This window comes from Populus nigra, chromosome 10 (assembly GCF_951802175.1).
Source record: "Populus nigra chromosome 10, ddPopNigr1.1, whole genome shotgun sequence".
Classification (NCBI taxonomy): Eukaryota; Viridiplantae; Streptophyta; class Magnoliopsida; order Malpighiales; family Salicaceae; genus Populus; species Populus nigra.
Genome location: NC_084861.1, coordinates 14,456,685 through 14,471,394, shown reverse-complemented (window position 1 = coordinate 14,471,394; position 14,710 = coordinate 14,456,685). Strand labels below are relative to the sequence as shown.

The 14,710-nt window shown below is 37.3% G+C and overlaps 2 protein-coding genes and 1 pseudogene across 2 annotated transcripts; 1 reads left to right on the top strand and 2 right to left on the bottom strand.

Moving 5' to 3' along the window:
- Positions 1-971: 971 nt before the first annotated feature.
- LOC133705597 (uncharacterized) lies at positions 972-3,687 on the bottom strand (annotated as a pseudogene).
- A 729-nt stretch (positions 3,688-4,416) lies between these two features.
- Positions 4,417-8,583, bottom strand: LOC133705033 (BTB/POZ domain-containing protein At5g03250-like). The gene is made up of 4 exons (XM_062130129.1): positions 8,238-8,583; positions 7,553-7,622; positions 5,381-6,595; positions 4,417-5,150 (listed from the first exon to the last, which is right to left on the bottom strand). Exons 1-4 carry the CDS (start codon positions 8,294-8,296, stop codon positions 4,614-4,616), a joined length of 1,881 nt encoding a protein of 626 aa, XP_061986113.1. The 5' UTR covers positions 8,297-8,583; the 3' UTR covers positions 4,417-4,613.
- Positions 8,584-9,760: 1,177 nt separating this feature from the next.
- Positions 9,761-13,736, top strand: LOC133705862 (dolichyl-diphosphooligosaccharide--protein glycosyltransferase subunit 1B-like). Its single transcript, XM_062131267.1, has 8 exons — positions 9,761-9,949; positions 10,060-10,104; positions 10,650-11,281; positions 11,657-11,807; positions 11,978-12,157; positions 12,271-12,339; positions 12,648-12,737; positions 13,400-13,736. Exons 1-8 carry the CDS (start codon positions 9,827-9,829, stop codon positions 13,520-13,522), a joined length of 1,413 nt encoding a protein of 470 aa, XP_061987251.1. The 5' UTR covers positions 9,761-9,826; the 3' UTR covers positions 13,523-13,736.
- Positions 13,737-14,710: the final 974 nt, after the last annotated feature.

The following is a 14,710-nucleotide window of genomic DNA, read 5'->3' as shown; positions in this document are numbered from 1 at the left end:
CAACCAGACAGAAGAAATGGAATTTCGTCAGAAATAATGCCAGATTTTTTATGCATACACACCGGGTTGTTTCGCTCTAGAAAGATGGTACCATCATTGTGGATTACTTGTCTGGAGCCTAAGCCTTGCGTTATCATTTGTTCTTTAGCACGGAATTCTTGAAATTTGCAGCAAGTTAATATACACCGAGTTGTTACACTGCTTCAATCTTGGATACAGTCATAATGTCTATTTTTAATTTTTACATTCAGAATTCAATGGTTGAAGAGGAAATAGACATTGTGCTTGTGATAAACTAACAAGGAATCCTTATTAGTTGATGGAAGAAATAAATATGAGATTAGGTACAGAAAATTGAACTTAAAGAGAAATACAGGTGATTTTGACGTAATACAACAGGAATGGTGGATGCACGTATCATGGAAGGGAGTTGTACCAAATTAGTATCCATGTTCTATGTAGTATTCTAAAACAAAAACTCTCCTCGGGTAAGGCAAAACTTCTCGAGCACCCATCTACAGCAGGCCTCCTAATTCACCTCCGCTTCGAACGGACAGATGGATTCACCTACACTGCGAGAAGCGCCACCACCTCCACCAGGAGGCCTGCCTGCTGGACGTTATAGACGATTATTTTCTTGGTAATGCCTGTTTCATTACCCTCGCCTCTATAACATGCAAAGGTAATATCAGTTGCTACGATTATTTTGTTTATTTTACTTTCCTTTTTCTTTCTTTTTTCAATTTTTTAAAAGTCCAGGTTCTGGTTTCTGTGCTGATGTAGTCTATTTACAAGTCGCTGTCCATGTTTGTTTCCACCCGAACCCACCTGCAGTGTGACGACTTGATTATGTAATATGCATGTGCAAGTTCTTATAAACAAAGATCACACTCTCAAGTCTCAATGCCGATCCTTCATATGAAATACCATCGACAAATGCACAAGAGAGAGACTAGTATGATTCTGTACTAGTTTTGCTCTTTGGAGGTGGATAGTGTACTTGGTTGTTATAAGGGTCTTTTTTTTTAACACGGATAATCAAATATTTACATTCAACCTCTTCAGGCAAAATTGGATGCTTGTATCACATTTATTCACTATTTAATGCTGAACAACAGGGGCATATGGAGGAGTTTCACCCGTAAAACTGGAAAAACAGTACCGCTCTACAAGTCATACAAGATCTCGTGGACTTTACAGCTGAAGTGAAATATATAGTGACAAAAGCAACAAGCTGAAACTAGCAGCAGTAGCCCGACAATTTGAGTTATGCTATAGAAATGTCTACTTTCGTACTCGTAAGTTGTTTATGTCTACTTTCTTCTGCGAAGCCTGTAAATCACAAAGGAATGTAAGATATAGAAATGTCCTTGGAATTCTTTTATTAATTTGAGTTATGCTACCAGAACCATAATCACCTTTAACTCCGCCTCCAATGATATCTTTTTAGGCTTGTATGATCCTGTTGGTCCCGATATAGATAATACTTCTTTTGTCTCAATAATCTACCATTCTTTATCATCTTTCACCTTTGCAATATCCTTCCTGGACCATAGAATCCCACCACATTAGTAGAGGGGATTATGAAATGAAAACCTGAAGATAATGATGTGGAATGAGGCGCTTTTAGGCACCGGAACAGTGTTTAAAACAGGCATTTTTTCATGCATAAAGTTAGAATGAAGACTGCTAATTGTTATACGATCACAAGAGCATATATATAGATCATTTGCACAACTATACCATGAACATGATACGATGAAAGCCATGCCGGAGAAAAACTAGCTATTTTGCAATCATTTGGATTATAAGATCAATTTATCAGTTCTGGTCCTACTGTAGTAAAAAGCCATGCATTAAACGGCTTGAAATCATTTAACGGTCTTAGTCAATCTCTTCCAATGAAGCCACAGGATCCAACTGACTGTTTTCACTCATATTTCGACGTTACCACACAAGAAATCTACGTGAACAAAACTGGGTAGTTTTTTCATGTGATACATTAGAGATTAGAAAGATATTGTTTGGTTGTTGTCTCGGGGAAAAAAAAATAAAGACAATGAGAACATATCTCCCTTGCTTCTGTTTTTAGATTTATTTTATATCTTTATTTATATCTCTTCAAACAAATATCTTTTTAGCTCTAATCTCTTATCTTTTCTGAACTGGACACTGACTAAACGCAATTAAAAATCTTCAAGTTACATCAAGAAGTCTTATGCCAACTAACTCCTTATTTTTCATAAAGCAAGACTTCTAGACAACTAGTTAATACATGGACCAAGGAGGGAGAGAACAAGCAAATCTCCTACAAATTGATCTCCTCCATAAATGATAATTCAGCCATGAAAATTCCAATCCCAAGAAGCACCAGTCACCACCAGAAAACAAACCCGACCTCCTAATTTCTCCCAAAGCAAGACTGTTAGACAACTTGTTGATCTCTAACTGATGCTACATATATCAGAGTAGCAAGAGAATAAATATTTCCTTTAAAATGTAATCTCCTCCATTGATGACAGTTCAGCCATGGAAATTCCAATCCCGAGAAACCTCAATCTCCTCCAGAAAACTAGCATGGCCAAAAACTGATCCCAACAGGTTTCCAAGCTACCCCAACGTACAAGAACTACCCTTCTACCAGCCTTCAAAGAGAGTAAAATAACGAACACTGACTATACTAGCATCTTAATATACTATATCAACCAGCAGCAATTCCTGTCTGCAACTATTTGCCAACATGAGCCAGAAAAAAAACCTTAAAATTAGGTCACTCCCTATTTTAAATAATTCAAATAAGCCAAACCTAAGCAATTTGTGACGATTAAGAAGGGAAAGTGAAAACTTAACATCACACCTGCTAGCATGATTATCCGTGAAACCCTCACAGGGTTTTTTAATAAAACCACATCAGAATATAAAAAAACCGCATAAACTCACAAACTTTTTAACAAAGTTAACAAACCATGAACAGAAGCTAACATTATCAGCCCAGATTCAGCACCAGCCTAACATAAAAACAAAAACTACGAACTGGGTTTTTCATATAACCACAAAAAGAAACTGTTCTGAAATGAAATTTTTACAATGTTACATTATTACAAAGGTCTCATCTTTCATCATAGGATCTATAAAGCTACAAACTTCTTCATAAATTGAGAAAAAGAAAAGCGCAAACCTGCCATGCAAGAGATGAGCAAGTCCTAAAGCACCCAAAACAGTGAGAGAAATCATGGGGAGACCGTATCTGATAAAGGGGTGGCCTCTACCTGAACGATGATACCAATGGTGTCTCAATCTTTCTAGCTGTGTTGGTAATTTTTTGGGGCCGGCTCATATTGGTCTCAATTGTTGACATTTTTTCACTAAATCACTCACAGTTACGTGCATCAAAGGTTAGAGATTCCTGGGTTTTTGGTCAACAATTGGAAATTTGCCCGATTTTGTGTTTTGATTTTCGATTTTCTAGGGTTTGATTTTGGATTCTGTCATAGGCATCGATCGGTATTGCTATTCGGCTATTTTTTTAAATGTTGTTTCTGAAATATAAAAAGTACTTCGAAAAAACACTTTCGCTGTCAAACACGCTTACAGATTTTAACTGCTTGATTTGAGGAGACTTTTACGTGTTTGGGGAATTTGAATCTGCCGGGCTGAGCTTTTGTTATGGTTTAACATCAAAAAATTTAGATTTGAACATGAATTGAAAAAAATGCAAACTAAGTGATATTTGTTGAAGTTCTCAATAAATTACAATTAACAAAAGCATCGTTGCAAGGGAGGAATAAAATAAAGAGCTGACACAAATCAAGCATTAATGACCTCGCCAATAGCAACTGACAGAGTAAAAGGGTCTGAACACTTGGTATTTGCTGCATTAGCAGGGTTTTGGTTGAGATCTAACCGCATTGCCCCTTTTTGATGAATGAATGATAACAATCAAAGTTAAAGAGTATTGAAAACAATGAAGCATTTCTAAAAAGTTAGCGATTGATTCAATTGAGGCCAACTTGAATTCCTGAATCTCAGGAAAAGCCTGGGTCGAGAATTCCCACCTATTGGCGGGGGAGGTCAGATTGCGCGATATAGGAGCAATCCATCATCTTGACCCCATCTTTTAAGTTGACTCTATAATTTGTTAGAAGATTGTACAATTGTTTCTTTGCACTTAAAGTTTGCATTTAAAAGCAAAAGGCAGTGTTTCTTTTGATGATCCACAAGCTGATAGGCATACTCAGGGAGTTAGGTTCTTAGTAAATTATGGATGCTTGAGTGCACAATGACGACATATTGAACAATTATGCATTGGCGAGTAAAGCACTTTCATGTTGTCATCTGCTCCATCAGAAACAGCAGGGAGACCAAAAACAATCTAATTTGGAAAGTTTGTGCTGACAGAGGACAGAAAAACAAAGATAATAAAGAAGCAACCAAAATTATAAGATCAAAATGAATCCGAGAGAATGTGAACGTCCTACAATATAAGTTGTGAATATAATCACAGGATAAGTTAAACCAACATCTAAATAGCAAGTAGCGACACCTAGACAGCTTAAGCAAAACTCAAGAAAGGAGATGTCTTCTTCTTTTTTTCTTTCTGGAGAGTTTGATGTTCATTCTACTGATTCATTATTCTGATTTTCTCCTCCATTTATGAGTGGTGCTGAGGACGTTAGTAATTCTTTGGTATCCGTTGGTTTTGATGCTTCTGGATCCCCATATTTTGACTTTGATCGACTAAAACCAAACTTTCTTAACAAGATGTTCCAACTCGAAACCTTTGTTTTTCCCAGCTTCTCAATCTCTTGTTTCATGCTCAAACACTCTTTCTCAAGCTCGGAAACTCGTTCTTTCATGTCATCTACCATGATGCGGCCATGTATGGCTCCTGCTTGAGGATGCAAATCGTTTCTCGCAAGAGCAAGATTCCCACTTAGGTTTTGTGAGTTATCAAGGTTTTCAGATACAAAGAACCAGCCAGAAACAGAGGTGCGAAGCCGTAGTTGTTCAAAGAATAAAACTTGGACAATGACTCTAAGAGGTAGCCTCTCATTCTGGGCTGCGTGAGTGCTGGCTTCCAATGAAAACTTTTGACAGTTCATGAGCCTGCAAAGTTGTTCCCTCTCAGAATCTGTTAGCCATGGATGAGCCTGCAGTAAAAGAAAATATTAGTGACCACTGAAATAACGAAGCATAGGTCCAAGTCACATGAAAATAGCTTCGTAGGGAAAGAAAAACAATTTTAAACATGCTCCATTTTGAACAATGTCATTGGACAATGAACAAAGAACTCTGTAAGCTTGAATTATATCATCAAATTTAATGATGAACTTTGGCAAGGAAACCAGATAAAGAACCATTTGAAGATTATTGCCTTTACCTTGAGATATATATCAATTGCTCGGTAAATTCCATCATCTATTGGCCTGGCATAACCAGGGACTACAGCAGCAAGAGACTGAAACTTCGCTAACTTCAAATTGACATCAGATGCTACCTCTGCTAGATAACTATCAATCAGATTTGCCACCATTGTTATTGGAATGAGCGAATGCGAACTTTCCGTTATTTGCCCTTCATGTTCGACGTAATTTGATGTGGGATCATCACGATCCATCAGCATGAAATGATCGAGAATTCGCTGAACACAGTCGATATCATAAAGGGTTTCCACTGAGTAGCCTGAATTTGGTATCAGAAGGTCTTGAAGAGATGCTTCATCCAACTGGGTTCCAACCCGTTTCTCTAAGTTCTGTCGGCATGATGGACTCGCATGTATTATCATGGCAGTTCGCAGAAGCCTAAGCAGGAAATTACTTGGAGTAACACCCTTTTGATCAGGCAACAATTCCACTATTTCTTCAAGGAGACTCCTTTGATCTGCTTCAGACGTAGCAGAAATAGTTGATCTAGATGCATAGTTTCCACTCTCTATGCTTGATTTCCTGCCCAACAAAGGGAGATGCTTCTTTGCATAGTACATTAGTGCCCCAGCAACCCTCCTTGGATTCATACCATTTGAACCAACTTCCAGAATTAGCCTTTTGTACAGAGGTAATCTAAGGAAGGAAACATCCTCATACCACCAATCCTCACCCACAGGATGCGGCTTGGCTGAAGTACGTATTCCATTCCAGAATACAGTGCCATCTGGGTTCCTAATGTCGCTGCCTCCTTGCATGGGCCAACTGAACAAACTTGGATCTGCGCAAGCTTTCATTGCCAGGGAATTTATGCATCTCGAAACAATATGAAGCTCTTCTGCTAGTAGAGGAACCTCTTCGCAGGTTTCAAGAGCTTTAAGGGAGTCTGTCCAGCTGCCAAATACTTCATTGAGAAAATTTTCTGTTTGTGTGATGAGGTTTTCCTCCCCATAGTCTTCACTCATTCCAAGATACTCAGCGGCACATCTGAGACTAACTACATTCAATGCAGTGAGTTCCATTTTTATACCATAGCAGAATTTGGCAGCAAGCAAGAAGGTTTTGGCTCCACCAGGTACATCATGAAGTTGTAGAACACACCTTTTCTCGTCCTCGCTAGAATGCTCTCCAATAAGATTTTCTAGTACTTCACTTCTGGAGAGCAATGGAAACTGCAGGAGATAAAAGAGAGAACTCAGCTCAATAGTAAGTAAATAAAATCATAAAAGTGAATACTAGCAGGTATTTTATCCCTGTCTACCACAGTTTTAATTAGCTAGGCAGAGGAGAAGCCTTTTGTTCTTCCCCGACGAATGTTAGAGCACACCAAGGCCAAGGCGTAAGAGTCGTATGATTATATCTGAGAATAAGAAGCATAGAGGAAACAATCGAAGAAATAATAACAGGATGGAGATAATTGCTTCCAAAAATTCTTTCCATTTTACTAACTCCATTCATTAAAATTTTCATAAACAACAAAGAAAAAGGTATAAAAGATATTATCATTGCTAAATCTAGTTTGATCCATGATATCCTAAATATTTTGAGGTGAAATGACCTAATTCAGCACACGGAAGCAATATCTTCCAAAATCAGAACATGACAGATGAAATTGGGTATAAGAAAACAAATAAGATTAAATGCCAGTATGAAATCCTTTAGCTAACCTGTAGTTATAGGAGATAACTAAAAAAATTAACGCCAACTAAACTTTTCTCTAATTAATTGGAAGAACCAACAATAATCAAGTACACACTTTTCTTTGATAAAAAAAGGTGCGCATTTTCAAGCTTTCCAAATAGCAGGATTTCCCCAAAAACTTCCAGTATAGTCTGCTTCAAGTATGGCCTGTTTTATTAAATAGTTGACGAAATAATAACTTGGTGTTACAAGATGAGCAAGCCATTCTAGTTAATTTCTAGTCTATTTGCAAAAGTCGGCCACAAGGTGAACCATAAGGTATGAGACATGCACTTCCAGGCTTAATGTTGCTCTTAAAGGAGCATGCTTCGAATGTCACCTCGGATTGAACCTTGACGCAAGCCTTTGAGTATGGTGTTTATATAACACGACAAATTTTGGTAATCAGGTGATAGAATAAAAGTACAGTTTGGCCATGTAACACACACCTTGTGGAGATGGAAAGACATCTCCTCAATTTCAATAATGACATCACTTTGAAGCCCGGTTGAGCAAAGCCTGCACCAAAGCACATTCTGGTTTTTTTTAAAATGCAGATGGAAATCTCTAAGCAAACTCTGGACACATAGAAGTACAGTTAGATATCAAGTGAGTTTATACATGCGCTCTTCATAAAAAAAATTAGCATCCGTTAATGATACAATGCCTGAATAATCCTTTTTGTAATCCAAAAGCAGGTGAAAGTAAATCCAATTGATACTGCACACGGTAATTAGAAATGACTCCTCTAAAATTTTCACCTCAGAACTGAATAGGGGAAAGACCCCACTTATTCATCTGATACCAGTTATCATTATATTGACTTCATCAAAACCACTGCATAATGCCAGTGATCATTGTAAATAATCATCTTTACACACACATTTCTCGAACATAATAAGCCGTTATAAACGCACAACAACCACACATTAATTTTCATTTAACACTGTCATAATCAACCCAAAAACTCATCTCAACATAAAAACAAAATAAACCCATTATATGATTTCCAACCTTGACAAAAACCCACATTCTCAGATCATCATTGCAGCCAGTCCTTAACCATAATCAAATACATCACATTCATCCACACACAGATATACAAATATATATGTAAAGAAAAGAGTGACAGACCAGGTATGGCCATCGAGATGAAAGACTTCTGATTTTGATCCCAGCTTCATGCAAGCCATGTATAGCCTAAGCTATTACAAACGTTGTCAAAGCAACAATCTTTTTCTGATGGAAATATCAAAGAAACAATCTTTAATGAGAAAAGGCGATGGAAAAGGTGATTTCTGAATCCTGATAGGATGGAAAGGGAAACGAGTGAAAAACAAAATGTGGGCTTTGGTCTTTGTTGATAAATTTTGCAGCTTTTCGGGTAACAATGTAAAAAATAATAAAGATTTAGAGTAAACAAAGAGTCCCGAGTCCAAGGGAAAAATCCAGGAGCAGAATCGGTTGCTGCTTTTACAAGCAGAGTTTGTTTCGGTCATCCTTTATAAGCACTTCCTGTTTTCTTACGTTAGTACTAGAGAGGCAATAAACATTTTGCATTTAAAGTATGCTTCGTTTGTTGTTACTATTCATTCTTGAAATTATCTCCAATTTAATAGTTCATGGTATCAAAAGAATTGTCCTAGCACTTCTATTTACCACGATTGATTTCCTTAAGAGCCAAACAGAGCATTATTGAATTTTTACCTGCAATTTTATTAGCATAAAAACAGACAAATGATGTTATTTGGAAACAAAATAATCACCTAACGTAAGTAGAAATGTTTGGAGGAGTGCAAAGTGAAATTGCAAGATCAAGAAATTTAAGAGTTGACATTTCAACTTTGAGCCTTGCGATATGGGACTTTGGGATAAAGGATCTTTCATGGGGAAAAAGAAGTACTTTGTTTACTCTCTTCTCCTTTTTTGGGCTCGTAAATAAGTTTTTAATATTATATAGCATTTTAATAGTATTTTTTAATTGAATATGTATTAAAATAAAACAAAATAAATAGATTTTATGACAATAGCATGTTCAAATCTTCCAAAAATACACATTAATTTGATATTTTTTAAATAAAAAACAATTTAAAACATATTTTAAAAAATATACAAATCAAATTTAATCTGATTTTTTTTGGAACCATTATTATTCTTAATAATTTCTTTTACTCCTACCACCTCAAGATCATCTTAACATTTTATCTTCAAAACTTACTTTTTTAATATTAAATCTCCAATTTAAACTTATAGAAAATACAATATAACAATATAAATGGTATTTTATTTATTTATATTTATAATTTTTTAAATTTATAGAATTTATAATTTAAATAAACTTGTATTTAAGAAAAATATTGGATTAAGAATTGTTATTAGATTCATGTGAAATCAGCCACTCGCGCTCGAGACAGCTAACACCCACTCAATGAACAGCTAATGATTCTTCAGTAGACCAGCCCAGTTAGGATTGGGGGGGTTCGAGAAGCGAAATTAGGGTTTTCCTTTTTCTGAGGGGTCCAGACTAGTATCCGTTAAGGCCCATAGTGGCATCCCTTGCTCCACGTAACAAAGCCCAAGGCCCAACGCTTCTCTGTCTGTCTGTCTGTCTTGTCTGTTCAAAAAGCCCAAATGTGCCCTCTCCTGTCCTCCATCGCCACTGCCATTTATATCTCGTAACTGGTAGAAGCAAAGACAGAAGAGGACTTGACAGTTTACAAGACATGGCGAGTTCAACATCCATGGAAGCAGCGGGACTCACTCTACCTTTCTTGATCCTCACATTTCTCACAATTGCCGCTGCATCCTCAACTAACCAGATCCAAATCCTTAACGCTGAACGTAGAGTAAGAGCAGCTATGTCTCTTCGCTCAATTTCAAAAATACAAACTTAAGAGGAAGAAGATGATATATTTCATGACTTCTTTTTTGTTTGTTTGTGTGATAATTGATGCAGATTGACTTGAGTTCACATATTGTAAAGGTCTTCTTGACTTTAAAGGTATGCCATTTTTTACATTACTTTGTTTGATTCTTTTTTTTATATATAATCAAACAGATGGGTTTACGAAGAATTTGCAAAAAAATTTAATTTTGGGGATTAAATCTGTCCTTGGCTCTTGAAATTTGCAATCTTTGACGGCGCAGAAATCAGAATTTGATATTCTAGCTTAAAATTCAATGATAGAACATTAGCTCAAAACCTTCTGGCATGGTGACTAAGGGTTTGCTTCGAGTTATGTGAATAAGGTAAATGTCTTAGGTGCAAACACTCTATGTTTGTGCAATAGTTGCAAACCGTGATCCAATTTCCTACACGGTACTTGCCACCTTGATGGTTTGTATGTGGTCAAATGGTCCGTCAACCTATGATCATATAGAAAAGAGTTGAGTGTGCATGATTATAAAGTCTACAATTGGGTCAAAAAATATCTTAAGGATTTTGGCTTAGTATAATCACGTGTGGAGATATGTGCATTCCAGATAGGAAGTTCTTTTGTGTTTGTGTTTCTCCTTTTTATGGATACAAGTATGAATTTGATTCAGGTTGAGAATGTCGGGACAACCCCTGCTTCAGAAATCGTTCTTGCATTTCCACCTGCTCAAGCTGATCATCTAGCACTTGTCAAAGCACAAGCAGCTATAGGCAAGAAGAAGAAGAAGAGTTATGTTCATCTTGATGCAAGCCCAACAGAGCTACCTGATGCGCCAAATGGAACAAAATATTTTAGTATATCTTTGCTTAATCCGTTAAGTTCAGGTGAAACTGCAACTCTGGAAGTGCTTTATATATTAACACATTCTCTGGAACCTTTCCCAGCAGAGATAAGCCAATCAGAATCACAATTAGTATATTTCCGTGACAGCGCATTAATACTGTCACTGTATCATGTTAAGCAGCAAACTACTTTTCTTAAGACACCAAGTACAAAAGTAGAATCATTTACAAGAGCGGAACCCACCAAGCTTGCTGGTAGAGAACTAAAGTATGGACCATATGAAGATCATCCTCCATATTCATTTTCTCCAGTAATTGTTCATCTTGAGAATAACAGCCCATTTGCTGTTGTTGAAGAGCTTTTAAGAGAAGTAGAGATATCTCACTGGGGCAACCTTCAGATAACAGAGCATTACAAATTGGTCCATGCTGGTGCTCTACACAAAGGCGTGTTTTCCAGGTTGGAATTGTGTCTGTTTTTCCCTCCCTTCATATTCATTCAGTTTGCTGCATCCCCCGCCCCCTGTTCTCTTCTTTTTTTTCAATTACCTACCTTTGAATTGAGGCCACAATGGAACACAAAACTATCAGCATAATTGCACAACAGCAAATACCTGTATGGATAACGCATAGCAAATAATTTTCTAACCTATTTATGATCTAAATAAGTTTTGTGTCCCTTTCTTATTTCAAGGATCATGGTCGGCAGTCGGCCATTTGATGGAGCTAAAACTGTAAACACATAGTTTATATGACTGTTTTTTCCTTTCCATACGTGTTTCATTTCTGTAATTGGATCATTTTAATCTCATCTTTTGAGACGTCCTTCTGGCAGAGTTGAGTATCAATCTTCTAGGCCATCTTTTAGTGGCACATCTTCCTTCAAACACCTTCTAGCAAGTCTACCACCTAGGGTGCACTCTGTGTATTATCGGGATGACATCGGAAACATCTCATCATCACATTTACGTTCAGATTACCGTAAGGTATTGCCCCAATTTTCTACTTATATACTTGCATCATAATGGAACTATGGTTATATATTGATTGAAGGAGAGATATGGGAATGCTTAAAATTGAGGGAAAATGGTACTCTGTTATTTTATGGACTACAGTTTTCATCTTCCTATGTGCTGACTCGACACATTTTAAACAGTCAGAACTTGAAATCGAACCACGGTATCCTTTATTTGGAGGTTGGAAGGCTACTTTTGTTATTGGATATGGGCTACCACTGGAAGACTTCCTTTTTGAGTCTCCTGATGGCAAGCGTTACCTCAACTTCAGCTTCGGCTGTCCTCTTGCAGAGACTGTCGTGGACAAGTTGACCATCAAAGTGAGTTTGCTTTTATTGATCATTTGCATTCATGATGCTGTTGTCTGATGTTTGTCCATTAGTTACTTCAATCATGTTTTCCACATGCTAATGCCAGAAGATGTTTATTTCAGGTTGTGCTACCAGAGGGATCAAAAGACCCTTCAGCTGTTGTTCCTTTTCCAGTGGAGCAGCGTCTAGAGGTACAAATCCCAGCACAACTCAAAACATTACTCTTAAAGTTTAACAAGTTTGTAGGATACATTGTTAACATATTCCATCATTACGTACTATAAGGCTATAAACAATAACAAGAGAATTGCATAAAATTATTAGTTTAAAAAAATGGAATGATATTTTAGCTCCCCCCTTATAAGAAGTATTCGATCTATAAAATTGAGCTTGGTGCTTTGCTTTGTTGCGACATAAAGGCACCGATTGTGTGTGTTTATATTTTTGGAAATTTGTTCACTTTGAACTGAGATGTCTTCTATGTTTGGATTTTGTGCAGACCAAATATTCATACCTTGATGTTGTTGGGAGGACTGTTCTGGTTCTGGAGAATAAAAATGTAGTTCCTGAGCACATTACTCCTTTCCAGGTGATTTGCACTTCCCTTGAACATCAATGTGTTACTGCCCTTGTATCTCAGTTTTGATTTTCCGAGGTATAAAATGAAGGGTCGTAATAGCTAGGTTTCGATTGGCAATTAAATGCCAATCAATGTCACCGTTTTAGGATTAGATTTAGGCAGTTTTAGATGCAATCATTTCGTTTATTTATGGATGCTGATTTTTGGGTATGAAGATAAGAATTGTTGAGGATTGCACCAGATGCTAACTGCACCAACTCTACTTGAGTGCTATTTGCCTCTGCAATGTTGCGGGTTGTGTAAGTTTTGTAGGCAAGCTTCATGGTTCCTGAAAAAATAAGATTTTAAATTTGAACAGTTGAGAGTTTTTAAACTGCATGATTATGTGCTACAGGATAGTACTATATATTTCTATTTATCATGACTGTTATGCTTTGCCCACATTGGTTATTGCTTCATTTAGAGTTGTGGAAGCTCTCTTTGGTGGTATGAATTTTGGGATTTGAAATGCTTGGCTGACTCTGTCAAATTAGTAATATGTCTGTGACTTGCATGATTTGTAATGTTCCGCGACAATATTAAGTAATTTCCATTTTGATTTTCTCATACAAAACGCCCCCTTTGATTCCCGTATTTGTGAAAGCTTAGTAACATTTGTCTTGTGCTTGCAGGTTTACTACACTTTCAAACCTATATTTATGCTAGCAGAACCATTGATGTTGGCATCTGTATTTTTCTTGTTTTTCATGGCTTGTTTAGCTTATCTACACATTGATCTTTCCATACGCAAGTAACAAATGCTCCAGAAAGGCCAGATTATGCAACTTAGTAGTGATGTATGTACCAGTTTTTGACATTGATATGCTCATTCTGCCATGAGGAGGGTTTCAGCATTATATGTTTAATCATGAATTGAGCAGGTCAGAATCTGGGGCCCATCTGGGACCATTTTGGGCTACTTGTAGAACTTTTAGTTTTTCTGCAGTGAAAGTAGTTTTGAACTCGAAATTTTCCTTCTCAAGTAGCAGGATTTAACTTTCACTCCACTCTTTGTGGGGTGCCATTGAACAGTACTTCACACAAGAAAATATTAGAATTTTGCGGTGGTTTGACAGGGAGGCAACCCGTTTCCTTTTTCTTTTTTTTTCCCCAAAAAATCATGGCTGGGAATTGGGATTTGGCTAGAAACTTGGTAATGTCATTTTGACCTCAACTTTAAGTTTCGTAAACATGTTGTTTGAGCAACTATAACTCCCAAGAGAGTAATGCCCAAGTATGGGGCTTGCCTGTATCAAATGGATTCATTTGTCATCGTCAATCCTTTGTAAGACGACCGGCTCAAATTGATAAAAGTTGCAACCTTGCAGGGAAGTGGAAGCCATGATCCTTTTCAGGGCTAGTCAACTCTGTTGTCTCTAAATTCATCTGCATGTCCATGTTCTCCTAATTGAGCATGAAGAAAGCACAAGTGGATCTGGGGTTGTTGACAGTTTAGCTGTGCTTTGCATTTTCTCCATAAGTAGCTGTCTTATTCGGATCGTGTCAAAACACCTACAAGTAGATGAACTACTGGGTGAATTTGGGTTTAGTCAAAATCTTTCAAGTAACACAGAAAATAAATAAATAATAGGGTGACAAAGAACTTCAGCGCTACCAGACCTCGTCAACTCGAGTGAACAAGGATTGGGGCAAGCAAGGACAGCCGTAAGGGGGCACTTTGTGGTGAGATAAGAGCAACAAGATGCTCAGTGGTGAGACAAGATGCACCAGGGCTTGTAGCCCAGCGGCAGAGGCAAAGTTTCCTTGTCTCTGTCACCTGGGTTCGAGCCCTAGTGTGCACGCTTGTCATCCCTGCGGTGTTTTACATGTTTACTGGGCTTGTAGGGTGTTCAGTGGATTCGAGGATTAATTGTGGTGCGCGTAAGCTGACCCGGACACCCCGAGTTACCAAAAAAAAAATAAAAAAAAGAGCAACAAGATGA

Bases quoted from the DNA above. Each gene is read 5' to 3' on its own strand.
- LOC133705862 (XM_062131267.1), top strand. From the start codon at position 9,827: ATGGCGAGTTCAACATCCATGGAAGCAGCGGGACTCACTCTACCTTTC. The intron at 12,158-12,270 runs GTGAGTTTGCTT...TGTTTATTTCAG, and splicing joins TGGACAAGTTGACCATCAAA to GTTGTGCTACCAGAGGGATC. The intron at 12,738-13,399 runs GTGATTTGCACT...TTGTGCTTGCAG, and splicing joins AGCACATTACTCCTTTCCAG to GTTTACTACACTTTCAAACC.
- LOC133705033 (XM_062130129.1), bottom strand. From the start codon at position 8,296: ATGGCTTGCATGAAGCTGGGATCAAAATCAGAAGTCTTTCATCTCGAT. The intron at 6,596-7,552 runs GTGTGTGTTACA...TATCTCCTGCAG, and splicing joins TGTCTTTCCATCTCCACAAG to TTTCCATTGCTCTCCAGAAG. The intron at 5,151-5,380 runs GTAAAGGCAATA...CTTTTACTGCAG, and splicing joins CAATTGATATATATCTCAAG to GCTCATCCATGGCTAACAGA.